At 35.4% G+C, this 19,961-nt stretch overlaps 2 protein-coding genes across 2 annotated transcripts; both read left to right on the forward strand.

Moving 5' to 3' along the window:
* The first annotated feature begins 2,661 nt into the window (after positions 1–2,661).
* On the forward strand, positions 2,662–3,942 carry LOC146943143 (uncharacterized). Its single transcript, XM_085750083.1, has 2 exons — positions 2,662–3,494; positions 3,633–3,942. The coding sequence occupies exons 1-2, from the start codon at positions 2,662–2,664 to the stop codon at positions 3,940–3,942; spliced, it is 1,143 nt and encodes a 380-aa protein (XP_085606209.1).
* Positions 3,943–13,902: 9,960 nt separating this feature from the next.
* Positions 13,903–15,670, forward strand: LOC146943144 (uncharacterized; the record flags this gene model as incomplete). Its single annotated transcript, XM_085750084.1, has 2 exons — positions 13,903–14,451; positions 15,366–15,670. Coding segments are annotated over 2 exons (852 nt in total), but the record flags the coding sequence as incomplete, so codon positions are not given.
* Positions 15,671–19,961: the final 4,291 nt, after the last annotated feature.

Here is a 19,961-nt window from a genome sequence, read left to right on the forward strand (position 1 = left end):
TCAAGTACATTGTACATTACGGTGCACCTTATTTCACTTAAACACACCGTACTTTACGGTGGACCGCGTTTCTCTATTTTTCATAAATTAAATAATAAAGTCATATTTAATTATTTAATTACTAATAAGTCTCACTTATTTACTTTATAAATAAGTCTTACTTATTTATTTCTCTCATCTATCTGTCCTCTGTGTGTGACCCTATAGGTTCTCATAACGTTGGCAATAATATTAAATCACATATTTAATATTATAAACAGTGAGCGGTATCTAGCAACACATCACTGCTACCCAAGTGACGAGAATGTCATGTGATCTGACGAAACCTTTCTGTGATAATGATCATGTGTATAATTACCCTTTTGCCCTCATATCTATATTGAACACAAGGCATAGACCGTGTCATCCTTGTCTAGTTCAATATTGGGCCCGTAGACATTTCTCCTGTTATGTAGGAGGGGCAAATTCCATCTAGGTCACTCATGTCCCTCAGCATGATTCATGGAGTACCCATCAACCAACTTTATAGTCATCCTGTTACGGACAACGTTTGAATGGTGACAAAGCACTCGACTCCAACATCTAGGGTACATAGTGGTTTCAGGTCGAAGGGTGGAATTCACCACTATCACTATGAGAATATCTTATGACACTTTTCATAACTTTTACTATGTAGTATTCTCATGGCGGGTCAATCCAATATAAATATTACTCCTAATATTTATATCTATGTGAAGACTTGATAACTCTTTATCCATGATCTGTGAGATGTGATCATCAGTCTACCCACATAATAGTCTCTATGCTTTAATGATATCCCACTTCTCAATAAAGTTTGACTACGGATACTTTAAGAATAATTTTCTTATGTTTAACGGGGTCTCACAATTAAGTTATACTTAATGTTCCATTAAACGGACTAACTATTCTAGGGACTTTATTATTTTTAAACAAAACAAAATCAATAAAGAAATGCCTTATTATTATATATTCACAATATATACTTATATCAATATCATGAAACAAAGCCAAACCCAATCAACATAGATTGGCAATTAGGGCTTACTCCAACATTTATAACATGAGAATTATTAAACCAAATAACATAACATGATCTAGGATTGTTTTTCTATTTATATAAAAAGGGTAAAAAAATAATTTTTTACATTTGGGACGGGTATGGGTATGGGTTCGGGTGGGTACATATAACTCCGTTACCCCGTCCTATACCAGTGTTTTGAAATCGGGGAAAACCCAAACCCAGTCAAAGCGGGGAAAACCCGTCAAATCGAGGTGGGTTTGGGCGGGTACCCATGGGGACGGGTATTGTTGCCATGTCTATATATATATATATATATATATATATATATATATATAGGGGGCTGTTAACTTGTACCCACCTAAAAACACTAAGGTGCAAGTTAACAAGCTGCACCTACTAGTTATTTACCAAAACACCCATGTTTTTCTATTATAAACAAATATTATTTATGCTATTTACAAAAATGTCCTTTTAATTAAAATAAAGTTTAATAGAGACAAAAGGGTGTTTTAGTAAAGTACAAGTAGGTGCAGCTTGTTAACTTGCACCTTAGTGTTTTTAGGTGGGTGCAAGTTAACAGCCCCCACTGTTAACTTGCACCCACCTAAAAACACTAAGGTGCAAGTTAACAAGCTGCACCTACTAGTTATTTACCAAAACACCCATGTTTTTCTATTATAAACAAATATTATTTATGCTATTTACAAAAATGTCCTTTTAATTAAAATAAAGTTTAATAGAGACAAAAGGGTGTTTTAGTAAAGTACAAGTAAGTGCAGCTTGTTAACTTGCACCTTAGTGTTTTTAGGTGGGTGCAAGTTAACAGCCCCCATATGTGTGTGTGTATATATATATATGACATAAAGAGGTAAAAATAAATGTGTGATGTGTCGGTGCATATTCTCATTTATATGATTACATCATTCCCAAAAATGAAGGAGAAAATAAAAATAAAAATGGAGTCAATAACATCTCTTTGAAAAAAATTCAATACAAAAAAATCTAAAAAGCTCGCCTCTATCCTGAAGAATGACAAGAACGATGTTGTGGTTTGAGGATATCACCAGACTTGATTTTCTCCTTCGCTGACAGAATAAGGTTCCATTACCAATCTTTCTGAGTCGTAATTAGGTAACTTTCAATGTTCTCAATCTATAGTTTTTAATACCAATGTCATCAATTTGTTCGGTTTTGTCAATTTTCCATAGATGCCTCTAAACTGTTTGATGAATTGTCTCTTTGAAGTTTCCTCATTTTCCATATATGCCTCTAAACTGTTCGATGAATTGTCTTCTTTGAAGTTTCCTCATTTTCAATTTTGTTTGTCAGTTTATCTATAATATTGAGTTCTCTCCTAAGGTCCCTTCCTAATTCTGTCCTTTAGTGGGAGTCAGGTTGTTTCGATTGATTGTCCTCAATCTAATCGATTTTGTTTCAGTGACTGTAAATTGGTTTTTCAATTAGCTTTGTTGTGCTTTGTGCAATTGAACCTTATTCCGTTGATACTAGTACAAGATTTGCTTGAGTATTATATTTATTGTCATGTCTGTTAAGAATAATCTTGTGTTTGAGGAAAATGATGCAACACCGTGACCTAAACTTCAGCCCAACCATAAGTCATGAAAATTATCAGTTGGAATTGTAGGGGTGTAGGCAGCCCGCATACAGTTCCTAGGTTGAAGTACATAGTACGAGTTTATAAACCAGATATCCTCTACTTATGTGAGACTATCACAACTTCTAATAAAACAGAGGAATTAAGATATGCTCTCGGGTTTGATTTTTGTTTTACTGTCAACCGACAAGGTCGTAGTGGAGGTTTTGTGTTATTTTGGAAATCTACAATTAATTGTTCCATTACAAGTTACTCAAATAATCATATAGATGCTGAAGTGGTGGATATCATTAAAGGAAAATGGCGTTTAACTGGTTATTATGGTTTTCCAGAAAATAGTAGAAGGAAAGATGCTTGGCAATTTTTACGACAACTGTCAAATACCTCTAGCTTGCCTTGGTGCATTTTGGGTGATTTTAATGACATTCTTTCGCCAAATGAAAAGAAAGGAAGGAATGAGAGGGCTAACTGGTTAATAAGTGGTTTTCGTAGAGCTGTGCAAGATGCGGGCCTTGTAGATGTTCATATGGAAGGGTATGCTTATACTTGGTTCAAAAGCCTTGGTACGGTTAGAGCAGTTGAAGAAAGACTTGATCGTGCTTTGGCTACTGATGCTTGGAGAAATCTCTTCCCAAATGCAATTTTAGAAAACCTGCCTGCGCCATCTTCAGATCACTATCCCATTATGTTGCTTTGCGAACCAGGTATAAGAGGCAGAAGAATGCAATCACGATTCAAATTCGAGAATGCTTGGCTCCTTGATCCTGATTTCAGCAATTATGTTAAAGAAAAATGGAGTGGTTATGGTGCTCAACCAATTGGTGATAAGTTGGATATGTGTGCAATGGATCTCTTGAGTTGGAATAGAAATCATTTTCAACAATTCTGACGAGACATTGATGATTGTCGTAAGAAACTTGATGTCATGCGGGGTCAAGTGGATTGTGACAATATCAATTCTTTTAATTCTCTCAGGAATCGAATGAATCAACTTCTTGTGCAAGAAGATGCTTTTTGGCGTCAACGCGCTAAAACACATTGGCTACGAGACGGAGACCTCAATACTAAATTCTTTCATGCTGCAGCCTCCTCAAGGAGGAAAGTGAACCGTATTACTTCTCTCATTGATGTCAACAATAATCGCGTCTCTGATGAAGACAAACTTTGTGAGGTTGCACGTGATTACTTTGTTGATCTATTTCAAGCTCAAAACAGCGACATTCAACCGGTTATTGATGTCATTCATGAATCTATATCTTTGGAAGACAACACTTTGTTGACATAACCTTTTGTGATAGATGAATTCAAAGAGGCCATTTTTTCTATGAAGCCGGATAAATGTCCAGGACCAGATGGATTCAATCCTGGTTTTTTTCAGAAATTTTGGGGAAGTTGTGGAGAAGAAATTTTTTCTCAATGTTGTGAGTGGCTTTCGACAGGTACCTTTCCCTCTAACCTGAATATGACTAATATTGTTCTTATCCCAAAAGGAGACTCCCAAGTCTCAATGAAGGATTGGAGGCCTATTGCTTTGTGTAATGTGATTTATAAGATTGTTGCTAAAGTTTTAGCAAACAGGTTGAAATTAGTATTGGATAAATGCATCTCAGATAGTCAATCAGCCTTTGTGCCTGGGAGGTCTATCTTAGATAATGCCATGGCTGCTATTGAAATAATTCACTACATGAAATCAAAGGTTAAAGGTAAGAAAGGGGATGTTGCTTTAAAACTTGATATTAGCAAAGCTTATGACAGGATTGATTGGAGTTACCTTCGAGGGGTTATGACAAAAATGGGGTTTTCTGATCAATGGGTTAAATGGATTATGATGTGTGTTGAAACAGTGGATTACTCTGTGCTTGTTAATGGTAATGCCACAAGTCAAATCATCCCAGGAAGAGGTTTGAGACAAGGAGACCCATTATCCCCATATTTGTTTATTATTTGTGCTGAAGGTCTTTCTGCTCTTATTCGAAAAGCTGAAGCGAGGGGTGAAATCAATGGTGTCAAAATTTGTAATAATGCTCCAATTATATCTCACCTCTTATTTGCTGATGATTGTTTCCTCTTTTTTAGAGCCAATGTGGACCAAGCAATTAAAATGCGAGCCATTTTATCTACCTATGAGAGAGCTTCTGGTCAGGCAGTGAACCTCCAAAAATCAGAGATTTTTTGTAGTAGAAATGTTCTAACTACAGATCATAATAATATTGCAAACATTTTGGGTGTACAGGCTGTTTTAGGTACTGGCAAATATTTGGGGCTCCCTTCAATGATAGGCAGGAGCAAAAAATCCACTTTCAGCTTTATTAAAGATAGAATCTGGAAGAAGATAAATTCATGGAGTAGTAAAAGTCTTTCAAAAGCCGGTCGTGAAGTTCTCATCAAATCCGTGCTTCAATCTATCCCTACCTACTTTATGAGTTTGTTCACTCTCCCTGTCTCTCTTTGTGATGAAATTGAAAGAATGATGAATTCCTTTTGGTGGGGCCATTCGGGAGGTCAAAGTAGAGGTATTAACTGGCTTTCTTGGGATAAATTGTCTATGCACAAGAATGATGGAGGTATGAGTTTTAAAAATCTACCTACCTTTAATCTAGCTATGTTAGGAAAACAGGGCTGGAGACTTATGACAAATCCTGATTCTTTGGTAGCTAGACTTTACAAGGCAAAATATTATCCCAGGTGCAATTTCTTTGAGTCGACTTTAGGACATAAGCCTAGCTTTGTATGGCGAAGCATATGTAACTCTAAATTTATTCTAAAAGCTGGAAGCAGATGGAGGATAGGCGATGGTGATGATATCTCAGTTTGGTATAACAAGTGGATTGCAAATGATATTACACTTATCACACATGCTGATGGAGATTTCCCTCTAGCTGATCTAAGAGTCTCAGATTGCATGCTACATGACCGCAAGGAATGGAATTTACCTTTCCTGCAGTCAATTTTCGATCACCAGGTGGTTGAACATATAGTGAAGACACCGCTCTACCCATCAGTGACAGAAGATCGACTCATCTGGAAAAAAGAAAATCATGGCGAATACTCTGTTCGTAGTGCATACCGTTTTTGTGTGCAAGAATTACTTGATACATCCCATTTCAAGGTACAAGGCTCTTGGAATCTAATTTGGAAGCTCAAGATTCCTCCAAAGGTAAAAAATTTTATTTGGAGAATTTGTAGGAATTGCTTACCAACTCGTGTACGTCTAAAAGATAAAGGAGTCACATGCCCTATGAATTGTACACTGTGTACGGTGAGCAATGAGGATACACTTCATTTATTTTTTCAATGTCCAAGCAGCTTAAATGTTTGGAGTATGCTTCCTTTCTTTTCATCTATTTCTATTTTGCTACAACAAGATCTGGATAGCAAGAATATTATCTTCAAAGCATTACAGGATTTATCTAAGGATGATGCAGATTTATTTTGTTGTGTGTTGTGGAGTATATGGAAACAAAGGAACAATAGAGTGTGGAATGAGGTAATTGATGCTCCAGTTTATGTTGTTGAGAGAGCAAAAGTTATGCTTCATGATTGGCAAGATGCACGTAGGATTTGTAATACATCTTGTTCACATCTACGACAAGAAGGAACTGTGAAATGGATCAAACCAGCTGAAGGAAGATTTAAGTGCAATATTGATGCTTCTTTCTCCCAACTTTCTAATAGAGTGGGAATAGGAGTTTGTATAAGGGATGATACAGGCACTTTTGTTTTGGCAAAAACTGAATGGTTTACTCCAGTCTGTGAGGTACACGTCGGCGAAGCTCTTGGACTATTATCAGCTTTAGAATGGGCTCATCACTTACAATTAGGACCTATCGATTTTGAGCTTGATGCTAAAAAAGTGGTGGATAGTTTTTCATCTGCACATCAGGATGTTACAGAATTTGGGATGATTATTCACAATTGTAAAACTATCTTTGAACAGTACTATGTCAACTCTAGTGTTGAGTTTGTGAGGAGACAAGCAAATGAGGCAGCCCATAGATTAGCTAAGGCGGCCACATCCTCAGCTAGTTTCCAAATTTTGGTAGATATACCAGATTGTATTGAACACATTTTAAGTAATGAAATGATATAAGTTTCTTTCCTTCAAAAAAAAAAAATATATATATATATATATATATATATATATATATATATATATATGTATATGTATGTATGTTGGCGATGAATTGATATATTTTCTTCTTTCAAAAAATAAAAAGCTTGTTTCAAAAAAAGCTTGGTGAGAAATCCAAAATTCACCCCATTCAGCTCTGGAGTTTTAAAACTTTTACAATATACACCGAACTGTTTCACTAATTCTCCTACATCCAAAACAATAATCATTATGAAATTAAAATCGTCCACTCAAGGTTGCATAGTTATATCCTTCTCAAACTGAGTTGCTAAATGATTATACACAACCTTTCTAACATTATCAATGTCTTCCACCTGAACACCATTGCATTAATGGAGATAATAGAATTCAAGCGTCGTCTGGTAGACATAGTTTCGTGAAAGAATTTAGAATCTCATTCCTTCAACCAAGGGAAGATATTCGTTACTTTATCCTTTTAAGTTGACCTACCAAGTTCTGAGTGTGATTTTGGTGTCAATTTGTCAAAACTAGTATTTTTTAGGGTAAAATATGCTTTTCGTCCCTGTAATTAGGGGACATTTGAATTTTCGTCCCTGAGCTTACTAATCCTCCCATCTTGTCCCTGTAATTATTAATCATTTGAGATTTCATCCTAATTACAAAATTTTGCTGAGGTGGAGGGTAATTAGTGACGTGGCATCTGTTTAATGATTTTTTGTCAGGACACGTCATCAGAGGGCCGGGGAAATGACATTTTTGCCCTTAATGAACCTGGGCTCGCGCGCAATGACCATTTTGCCCCTGCCTCCATCTTTTCTTCTTTCCCTCTTCTCCTTCTTCTCTGTCGAACTGGGAAAACTCTTCTTCCTCCAACTCTTCTTCTCCATCCAAACAATCGCCAAGTGTGTAACAATTACGAATGCTATATTTGAGAATTCACAGTTACAATTTTCAAGTTATACCTCTTTCTCCCTCAGCAAGCTTCTCCAATTTTGCGCCGACTAACCGTCGTTCATCAACTCCACCAGCTTTCAACTCATAAATCACCTGAAAAAAAGCTTCAATCAAAACAAAACAACAGAAAAATCGAAAACCAAAACGAAAAATGAAGCAAGTTTACCTGACGGTGTTCCCAGTTCCAAACAGAAACTCGATCCGAATCATCAGCAGTAACCATCCATGGATGCGTTGGATGCAATTGGATCTTAACGATTTTATCGCTGGAAGGACGAAATGCTTTTAAACGCAGCATTTCGTTCTACGAAATAAGCGATTGTGAAGAAAATTGATTATTCTAGAAGTTTTGAGATGGGAATCGCGGTTTCAGATTTTGTTCAAATCTGGTGAAAATTCAAACTCTTTTTAGATTTGATAAATGCACCTTAACGGAACGGAGTTATAAATCTCTTCCGTCTTCAACAACCATACTCCTCAGGACTTTCTTTTTCAATGCATCTCGTTTTCTGAGAAACCAAACGGAGAATAAACAAATACTTGCTCTGTGAAGTACTTATGAGATTATTCAAAAAAATAAGTACTGATGAGATATAGCTTTGGAGGATTGAATTGTGGTTTGAGTAATTGAGCTTTGTGGTGAAGTAAAATGGAGATCAATGATCTATGCTTCAAACTACTTTTCTTCCCTTTTGTTTATTTTTTTTCCTTCGTTTTCTTCTTCTTTTCTTACATTTTCTTTTCTGTTTTTATTTTTTATTTCTTTTAGTTTTGATTTTTCTTGGTGTAGTGTGAAAGGGATGGTGAATTAAGTGGAGTTACAAATATAAGAGATTGTTGTAATTAGCTGGATTGAGTTGGAGGCTTGTATGGAGAAGAAGAGTTGGAGGAAGAAGAGTTTTCCCAGTTCGACAGAGAAGAAGGAGAAGAGGGAAAGAAGAAAAGATGGAGGCAGGGGCAAAATGGTCATTGCGCGCGAGCCCAGGTTCATTAAGGGCAAAAATGTCATTTCCCCGGCCCTCTGATGACGTGTCCTGACAAAAAATCATTAAACAGATGCCACGTCACTAATTACCCTCCACCTCAGCAAAATTTTGTAATTAGGATGAAATCTCAAATGATTAATAATTACAGGGACAAGATGGGAGGATTAGTAAGCTCAGGGACGAAAATTCAAATGCCCCCTAATTACAGGGACGAAAAGCATATTTTACCCTATTTTTTATCATCTTAAAATTTTTTTACAAGCACGTAACCTTCCCAACCTTCGACTTGAAAAGAATGCCATTGGTCCCCAACTTTCTTTTTGATAACTTAATCGACATATTTTGCACCCATAAACAAATGTTTTATCTTCCTCGACTATAGGTATGATGAAATAAATTTTTTAATCAGCCAATCAAATTAATTATATATAACCAAACAATTGAACTCAAATGATTGATAAATTTCAACTGAAAATGAATTGTTGGAAAGAATATGTTTTCAAATTTTAACTTTAATATTTTTTTTGACGTCAACTTCAATATTTTTCTCACGTGCCCTCTGTTTTGACTAAAATACCCTCGTTTGGATCTATAATCTTAACAAAAAAAAAAAAACTTGAGTCATATAATCTGAAATATGCTTATATATAAGTACCAATCAATACATCCTCCCATTTCAGCAGTTGTGAGTTTTGTTTTTCAAAACCACACACACAAAAAAAGAGTAAAATATAACAAAACCTAACATAAAATAAAAAATATATAAAAGTAGCAGCAAAAAAATTCTTAAAATCAAATAAAACTAAAGTAAAATTTTTCGGATTTTTCTTGGAATATGAAAAAAAATTAAAAATGAAAAATTTCGCATAAACAATAGAATTTTAGATTTTGAGGAGCGGAGTCCTATAAAAAGTTCTTCTAAGGGAGTCATGTTCCTTGATCTTCTGGACAAATTTCAGAGTAATCCAGTGAAGTATCATGAAAACCGAATTTTCAACTAGGACACAGCGAGAACAAGTAACAATGATTTGAAACATAAGAAACACACTGAAGCGCAGTAGGTTAGAATGCTTCCTAGAGTGGCTTTCCATGTCACAAACAAATTCAATCTTTGTGTTTATACAGTTCATATTATCTAATTCGAATCTGTTTTTCCCATGATTTTTTGGCACAAGAATGTGAATGTGTGTTTGGATTTTATAATCTGAAAAAATAAGCACTTTCTGATTTTATAATTCGAACTCCCCTCAATACATACCTCAAAATAGAGTATATATAGGGTGTTCAGATTATAAAATCCGAAATACTTATTTTTCGGATTTTAAAATTTGAATTCGTGAAAAAAAAAACATTTTTCCACAATTTTTTTTCAAAAAAATGGCCAAAAACATTTTTAAAATTTTGAAGGACGCGTAAAGTGTCACCGTGGGAAAAGACATTCTCATACCATTATGGTCTAAGTTTTTCTTTGTGAGTAAAGAAAGTGTTCATTTTTTTTTTTTTTTTACGGAAGCCTACCTATTGTCCACTTTTTATTTTTTGGGAAATGTTAACTAGTATCCTCGGGATTTTAAATGGTAATTTTTTATGAAAGTTTGAGTAATAAAATACATTGAAAATTGAAAAGTTTGATATTTTTAAAGAATAATTACTTAATTTAGGATGTTTAAAGAGTGTCCTGAAAACACTCGTTAATAAGACCCTTATTTTTCAGGAAAAGCCAAATGGTCCACTTGGATCCTATGATTTTCCGGAATCCTGTTTTATAAAAAGGTCCGTTGTTTTCTACCTTTTCTTTTCTAAAAATAGCAATAAGAGTCAATAAAATAGGGTACTATTATTTGTTATGTTCTGCCAAATGGATAAAAATAATTATATATGTTGTTTTAGGTCATTATATGCCTCTTTATAAATTAATGTTTTCTCTTCCTCCCTAAAGATACGATAAATTTAAATAAAAGCCTTGGTCCAGTGGTAAAAGATATATCTTAAATTTGAAAGTTAAGATTCGAGTTCTGTTAATGTATTTAAGAGATATAAATAATGCATTTGTAAGTATTATTTGAGTCCAAAAATCATCTCTATCTTAAATTAGGATACCATCCTTTCACCCTAAATTTATTTTAGCAAAAAAAGGTACGAATTTGGACAGATTAAATAATAGCTTATTAGTTAGACACTTAAAAACCGACACTATACTCCAACATCGTGTGTATATTCACAATGTTTTATTTATTTTTTTGAACAGAATATACAATGTTGATGAATATAGGAGAGATATTCATTTATTTTTCAGTTCCAACAAAAATAATTTTGCAGTATGTCGGAAGCATATGTGGTGGAGGCAAAACTTAGTCCCACTGTTGCGATGGCTATGGTGCACCAAGACATGTGTGACAGTCTAATACCACCAAGAATTGAGAGCTAGCCAAATTAGTTTGTTGTGGGTAGGGGTGTAAATGGGCTATGCGGGGCCGGGCTTTGAAAGACCTAAGTCTGACCTACTTCAAAAAATTATAGGTCTGAGCCTGACCTATTACCCGTCATAGGCTGATTTTCGAGGCCTGGTCTGGCCTTTTTAAAGGCCTGATGAAGCCTGAAAGCCTATTTTATGCTAAGACCTGGTAACACATGTAAGCCTACTCCTAAATAGGCTAAAACTTATTAAGGCTTAAAGCACACAAATATGCTCGCTACTAAATAATGAATTCTTACGAAGGTCTAATCACACCAATATATCAGCTACTAAATAACCAATCATATGAAAGCTTGTGTTTATGAAAAAAACTTCAAAAATATCAATAAATGGAAGATATATTATACATGAAAAGCTTAATAGGCCGGCCTGATGGGCTTAATAGGCTTTTTTGCAAGCCTTAGCCTGACCTGTTTAATTAAATAGGCCTTATAAAAAGCTTGAGCCTGGCCTTGTTAATAAACGAGCTGGGCCGAGTTAGGCTTTAAATATACTAGGTCATAGGCCCCTGTCGGACGGCCTGACCTGTTCCCACCCCTAATTGTGGGTCGTAAGCATATGTGGTGGAGACTATACTCACCTAAACATTTGTGACAGTAATAATTGTTCAATTCAAGGCCACGACACTCATTTGTTATTAGGGTTAGAAAAAGACCAGACAAAAAATGAATAAAAGATTCCGAACATTAAGAAAATACAAAATCCATTAACTAAAATATGGAAATATCAAATACTTGTGAGATTATCTAATTATTTATTTTTAGGTTTAAATGCATTTTTAACCTCTTGACTTCTTAAAAGTTGTGATTTTGACCCCCTAAAAAAAACAATTTTACCCTATAACTTTAGAAAATGTTGCAAAATCGCTTAGAAGACATCATGTGTCCCAAAACAGGGGCCAAAATCGCTTAGAACCCATTGAGGAGACCCTTGCGCAATCACACCACTGGACATCACAACACATACATGGTCTCTGATATGGCCCAACCTTCCTATCAGCTCCAAGTGCCCCTGCTCTCCGTCCTCCTAAACAACAGTCTCATCAAGGGCTTCCTACTCTGATGGCCTCGGGATATGACCATCCTGGTTTGGAAGAATCCTGCGCGGATGAGAGATGAGATAAAACCATCTGAAGCAGCCCTCGTCCACCTTCACACCCTGAATAGCAGGTTGCCCCAACTGTCGAGGGGTCAACTAATGATCAGCAAGGCTCGCGTAGCGGTAGCTGATCTGACTTAAGGTGATATGAACATATGCACTGTCATTTGAAGATCTGTGGATGGTCTGCATATACCCAAACTGGCGAAGCACCCACTCCGACAGATATCTTACCTTGCAGATACCTTAATCTCAACCATCCTTAGTAAAGGTTGACAGACTCGAGCATACATAGATCACGGTGGTCAGCATATGGGGTCATGAATACACCACCCAGATCCAATTGATCCAGATGGTCTCTGTACTCGACTAGTGCAGACATACCCCTGAGCGGTACAAACATCATGGTGTGTGGATGCTGACGATCCCGATATCTTCATTATACATCCTTGATTTCCGTAACCCTAAAGTGCTGATACACCCAAGCCTGCAACAAAGACAACCACATGTAAATATACATACAATCAATACATACAGATGAATAAACATACATACTAATTTATTTATACCTGCAACAGAGACAAGTAACATGACATATGCTTGGTATTGTAATGGGAGACATTGTTAAGCTCCCTGTACAAGTGTGCAAGTGCATCAGCTCCCCATGCATAACCAACCACAAGCTCCCAGGTCTCTAAAGTACTTCAGATAAGCAACATCCACATAGTAGGCACTCTTGTCAGTTAAGAGTGTGATACCCACCAAGAAGAGCAAATATATGTGGAGAGCCTGCTCCCGCAACTTCCGCGCCAGAACCACATCACCCTCATTGTCCGCCTCTAATTGCTCCAAAAGGCGCTCCTTGAAAATCCTCCTCAAGTAGCTAAATCATGCATGTCCACCGTTGGTGTTAGTCACCTCCTTTAACGTGTATTTTTTGACTCCACAAATAATAAGTATTTATTTATAAAAAATAATTTCAACTTTTTGATAAATAAATTAACACAATTTTAAATACATAGTTTTTTTTTGAAGAAGCTAAAATGTTTAAATACATAATTTTTATTTTTGGTATATTAACATATGGACTCTAAAGACATATCTTAGTTTTGCTTAAAAAAAAAAAAGACATATCTTAACATTTCTTTTTCTAGTGGTATATTAGTTTTAGGTGATTAAAAATTATTTGCCTAATTGTGCAAGCCAACAAACTAATTTGGTTATGGTCGCAAAAAGAGCAGACAAATAATTGAAAGATTTCAATCATTTCGGTAAAGCAAAATTGATCGACCACTCGGTATACCAACTTTGTGAAATATCCATCTACTGGTATTTATTCTCATTATATTAACTCCTTGAAAAAAATTCTCATTATATTAATTGATGCATACTGCCAGAAAAAAATAGAACAAACGATTAAAAGTAGAGCTGAGAATATTAAAATATCTATTTAATTATCTCATCATTAAATTTAATTATAAAACTAGAGAAAACAAAAATTCCTAAATTTTTAACATATTTTTTTCTTCTAAATTCTTATTGCTAATTTAATATTAATTTCTAGTAGGGGCCATGATGTTTGTTCAAGAATTAAATAAAGAGAATTGTTCACAAAATGAACGAATTAAGATGTGACATTTTGTCCCTGATGTAAAGGAAAAGAATGGAGTCACTAAAGATATTGAACTTAGACCTAATATTTCAGCTTATGGAGACAATGCCATTGATGCTGATGAAATGAAGAAACCAGTCAAAGATTTTGAACCAAGACCCAACGTTTCAGCTTATGGAGACAATGACATTGACGTTAAGGAAAATAAGGGAGCCACCAACGATTTTGAGCCAAGACCCAACATTTCAGCTTATGGAGACAATGTCATTGATGATAATAAAATGAAGAAACTAGTTGAAGATTTCCAACCAAGACCAAACATTTCAACTTATGGAGAAAATGACATTGATGTTAAAAAAAATAAAGATTTTAAACCAAGACCAAACATTTCAGCTTATGGAGACAATGTCATTGATGCTGATGAAATGAAGAAACCAGTCGAAGATTTTGAATCAAGACCAAACATTTCAACTTATGGAGACAATGCCATTGATGTTGATGAAATGAAGAAACAACAAGTCAAAGATTTTGAACCAAGACCCAACATTTCAGCTTATGGAGACAATGACATTGATGTTAAGGAAAGAATACTGCTCTTTACCCAAACCGTTTCGCTCATACCCAAAGTAAATGTCCAAAATACCCCTACGCATGTTAACTCACGCTAGTGTTAAATTTACGCATGTTAACTCACGCTGCGTGACTTAAGTTACGCGGCGTGACTTAAGTTACACAAAAAAAAAAACACTGAAACCCAACGTGAGTTAACTCACGCTAGTTATAAGTTTGCAAAAATCACATTGAATCCCAATGTGAGTTAACTCACGTTGGTTTCTTTCATTGCTACTAGTACATCCATTCATGGTAGTGGTAGTAGTAGTACATTCATTCATGGTAGGGACCACATGATTGAAATCATTTGATAAAATCATGTCATGGTTAGTGGGCAACAGATGTCATGGGTAGTGGGCAACAACAAGATATACTCCTATTCGGCCATACACTTTCATTGGTAGTAGTTTGTCATAACAATATATACTACTATTCGGCCATACACTTTATCAAAATTCATTTAAGATATTAACATATATAAGATAAGATGTAATTACACCTACCCCTCTAGCACAGCCAGAAGACAGTGATTGCGAGACTGAATCATGTAAGAAAATTAAGGGATTCAAACTGTTAATCTAATTGTGCCGCTTAATGCAATATCACTGTCTTATATTTGTTGCCCACTAGCCATGAAAACCAACGTGAGTTAACTCACGTTGGGATTTCAATGTGATTTTTGCAGACTTATAACTAGCGTGAGTTAACTCACGTTGGGTTTTAGTGTTTTTTTTTTTTGCGTAACTTAAGTCACGCAGCGTGAATTAACTCACGCAAATTTAACACTAGCGCAAGTTAACTTATGCTGCGTGAGTTAACATGCGTAGGGGTATTTTGGACATTTACTTTGGGAATGAGCGAAACGGTTTGGGTAAAGAGAAGAATTCTTAAGGAAAAGAAGGGAGTCACCAACGATTTTGAGCCAAGACCCGACATTTCAGCTTATGGAGACAATGTCATTGATGCTAATAAAATGAAGAAACCAGTTGACGATTTCCAACCAAGACCAAATATTTCAGCTTATGGAGACAATGCCATTGATAATAGTAAAACGAATAAAGTTATCAAAGATTTTGAACCAAGACCCAACATTTCAGCTTACGGAAACAATGAAGTTGACACTAAGGAAAAAGAGAAAGCAACCAAAGATTTTGAACCAAGACCCATTATTTCAGCTTAAAAAGAGAAAGATGACGAGTTCGCAAAGGATTTTGAACGCAGGCCAAGAGTCGCTAAATATGATGCATAATTTTAATAGTTAAAATAAAATGCTATTTCAATTTCTGATGTAACACACTTAATAAGTCATTGCCACTTCATGTTCAATGATATTTAGTATATGTATGATGCATTAAGCTTTTTGAATAATGGAACTTCCCTTTGTTTACCAAGAAAAGGATATAGTCTTGGTGATTACAGGAATGTTTCTTCGACCTTAATAACTTCCTTGGCAGATGTTAAAATATGGCGATATTTTCTTTAGATCAATCGATCCACACAAAACTCGATCCTTGTTTTTGAAATTAACCTGCACTGGCCCTTGTATGTGTTTCATGCTTCATGTGCTTGAGCATATCACTCTAGTGTTTCCAGTTCCCACCATCAATGTTTATCTTGTTTCCTATTATAATAAAACTACAAAAGAAAAATTATCTACATCTAAAGGACTTTGCATGTCAAAAAGATACTCAATTAACATTTAAAGGACTTGCATGTTGTTAGGAAACTAGGCAAAAAATTTCCATAGTCAAATTAGTGGAAGTGAAATAAATATAGAATAATACCATACACAAAATTGTTAACGAAGTTTGAACAATTTAAAAGAAAATGAAAAGTAAAACAAAAGCGAAAATGAATTGAGGAAAACATCTAGCTCGTAGACCCACAGTTTTAATTGCATATGTATGTTACACCTACACCCACGACGTAAACTGCTATGGCTAAAGGAGTTTTTTTTTTTTTTTTTACCAGTACTATGGCTAAAGGTTAACGTCCGTATGTGGCAATTTTCTAGCAGAGTTTGTATTATTGCATTATCGTAGAACTACTAATTTTTACTCCAAACACTCGAACATTTCATTAACGAGAATTAAAATTAGAGGTGGGAAGTTCCTGCGAGCATGCACAGTTCAGTTAACAAGGACAATGCATTGTTATTATATATAGGGATTGAAGTTCGAATCTCGGACACTCCACTTATTCATCTTAAAAATGAATTCTAACCAACAACATCAAGGCAACCCAAATGACAAAGAATGCGAGCCGTTAGATCTTTTGCTAATAAGTCTTAAAATTTAATTTTTTTTTAAGGAAGTCTTAAAATTTGAGCTACAACCTTTGAAAATAATTTATAGATAACATTACATATATATAGCGATGAGGCTAAATCGTTTCACTTTAAAACGAGCTTCAGCCTTAAGATGAGAACGGTTAGAGTTATGTTTATGTCATTGATCTTTTCCAGATTTGAGAAACACCCCCGATCTTAGAAAATGTGGTTGGGCTTAACACAACCCCACAAAACCGGCTTGTGAGGTGAGGATTGCCCCCACTTATAAACACGTTGTCAGGCCAATTCCTATCCGACGTGGGACTCTTAACACATCCCCTCACGACCAACACTATTGGGCTTGGTTCATGAACACAAATGGTGGGTGACCCGATAACGGAAACCTGATAGCAGGTGGCCCAATGGATCTTGAAGAGGCTCTGATACCATCTTAGAAAATGTGGTTGGGCCTAATACAACCCCACAAAACCGGCATGTGCGGTGAGGATTGCCCCCACTTATAAACATATTGTCAGACCAACTCCTATCTGATGTGGGACTCTTAACACCCGAGCCAAATTTCAATTAGTAGCAGTGGCGGAGCCAGGAATTTTATAGAGCTTGGGCTAAAATTATAGAGTCAGGAATTCTTGTGCGCGCGCGTGTGAAAATATTGAGTTTGCCCAATTTTTTTATTTTAACTGGGTAAATGGGCTATTGGGTTGAACCTAATATAAAGAAAATATCGATTGAGCCCGGGCGAGTCGGGTGGTGGCTCCGCCCCTGATTAGTAGCACAATCCAAAGTGTTAAAGTTTCTTTTGAATAAAATAGGATGAAAACTATTTACCGATAGTTCAACAAAAGCATACTGAACCTCAATGAGGTTACCTCATTATCCTTCACCGATCATCAACATTATTGGTAATGAAAGGAGGCCAAACATAACCTGAGCAAAGATAAAGATTTTAATAGTAAATGGAAACACACTTTTTTTAATCACCCTCTTCATAAATCTAAGAATCGTTCTATTTTTGGAGAGTAACAATCCTATTGTAACGTTTTTTCTTGAGCGTTGAGAGATGGAAGAACAGGGTATTAATCTGAGATTGTTGGTATCAGTAGTTGTCCTCAAATTTGATAAGCCAAGGCACCTTTGATACCTTTAATCCGCTCAAGTTATTAATCATTCAAAGACATTTTCGGAATTAATCTTAAGCCGTTCAAGTTAGAAATGATTTGTTTATGGGAAATGTTAACTTGTGCCCTTGGGCATAAGTTAAGAAGGCTAATGCTGAAAGTTTTTCTTGAAACTTGTGCATTCAATGTCTTAAAAGTTGCAAAAGTTATACTTTTAATGTAAAATTTATTTTTAATTTCTATTTTAAGCTCCTTAACTTGTTCGTCGTCACTAGCTCTAGTCTTTTATGTTGGGTTGTTAAGGTGTTTAGGGTGTTTGGAGGGTGTGTGTCCGTTGCGATGAGCCTTTTCCTTTTGATTTGCTTGTTGTTTGCACCAATCGCATATCATGTCTATCGTCTTACATATTGTGTGCTGGTGTCCGGTGGGCCGATTATTTTTGCTTCGAGATCGGAAATTGGTGTCTAGCTGCAATCTTGTTTAACTTGATATGGTGTTCTCTAGTGTACCGGGGGCGAGGGGTGTCCTGCTGATTTGGTTCTAAAGTCTGGTGGGGCGATCACTTTTGATTCGAGATCGGGAGTCAGCTTTTTGGCTTAAGTTGGTTTTTGGGCTTTTGTTTTGTGCTCTTTCGGTGGATTGGAGGTCGAGAGGTTGTGGAAGCTGCATGTCCATTCGGTTATGAGCTTTTCGTATGTGGCTCAGCTTGGGTGTTGAAGTCTGAGTGTTTTATTTTGAGGGGTGTTCTTTGGGGTTGAGTAGTGACGATGAGTGGTTGTGGATACTGTGTTTACAGTGTTTTGTTTCTGTTAAGGTGTCCGTCTTAGGTGGTGATGTGTTTTAATGGGTTTATCTTCAGGGCTTTGTTTGGTGGTTATGGTGTACCGTCTATATGCGGCACCGTTTGTATCTTGTTTCGTCCATACCCTGCGTCTTGCGGGGATGACGTTTAATAATATTTGCTGATTCAAAAAAAAAAAATCTTTCTAATTTATGGAGTGTGCATCACATCCTCCTTTAGTATCAGAGTCTTTCTGTTAATGAACTTCATCAGATCAATTTAAGTAACAAAGGATCAGATAATCTTGAAACTTAAGTTGGAGTGTCCAAGCGGATAAGGCTGTTTTTTTTTTTTCAATTGTTAGTTGGGTCAGATTTAAACGAAACTTGTTCGTTAAGAAAAACACTATCGAATAATGATAAAATTTATTAATTTAACATTTTTGGATGATAAAAAAATCTTTTGGCCCAAGCCCAACCCTACGCCATCGCCGCACGTGTGATATATATTTTCTTGAACACTCTCGGTTCACAAAAATGAGTATCCAAGGCACACACTTAAGAGTGATTCTCCTTTTATATAAACACTATTAATGTGTTTCTTCTAATATACTACTATATATGAGACTTTTACTTTTTTTCAATTCTATCAAATGTGAGACTTGTGTTTATTTCAATTTTCACTCGTAATTAAATAGAAACTAACCAATTAGAATATTGGCATTAGTAAGTACTCCATGAATACAATATTTAAAAAAGATGCAAGATGCACGTGATAAGCAGCCCCAGACAAGTATCAATTTCAAATCTCAATGATAAACTAACCCGGATTTGCCCAGCTGTCATTCCTATGACTCATTTACAATCTTAAACCAAAATGCTGGTTTAATATTAAGCAGTTATATTTAAATGTTTTTATTTTTTTACACTCATTTAACACTTTATTTTCTTTTTTATCTATTCTTTATAATCACATTTATAACCAAAAAACAATTTTTAGATTTATTGAATAATTATTGTATCTAATATATGTGTATATGTATATAGGTCAATAAAAAATTGTCTTTTGTTTATAAGAGAGAAGAGAAATGTATATTTTAACATAAGAAGATAAGTAAAAATAATTCAAGCATTTCTGAAGAAAAAGAAGTGTAATTTACTCAAATTCTTAATATTAATAATAGACACACGTGCTATCTGCCATGATTGCTGATTTTTTAATTTTTTTAGAGGATGATTGCTGATCTTCTAGCTATAAATAGGTGATTTATTAGTTATAGGAATC

This window comes from Medicago sativa, chromosome 3, assembly GCF_051527215.1.
Source record: "Medicago sativa cultivar Bolivia chromosome 3, Bolivia_mono, whole genome shotgun sequence".
NCBI lineage: Eukaryota > Viridiplantae > Streptophyta > Magnoliopsida > Fabales > Fabaceae > Medicago > Medicago sativa.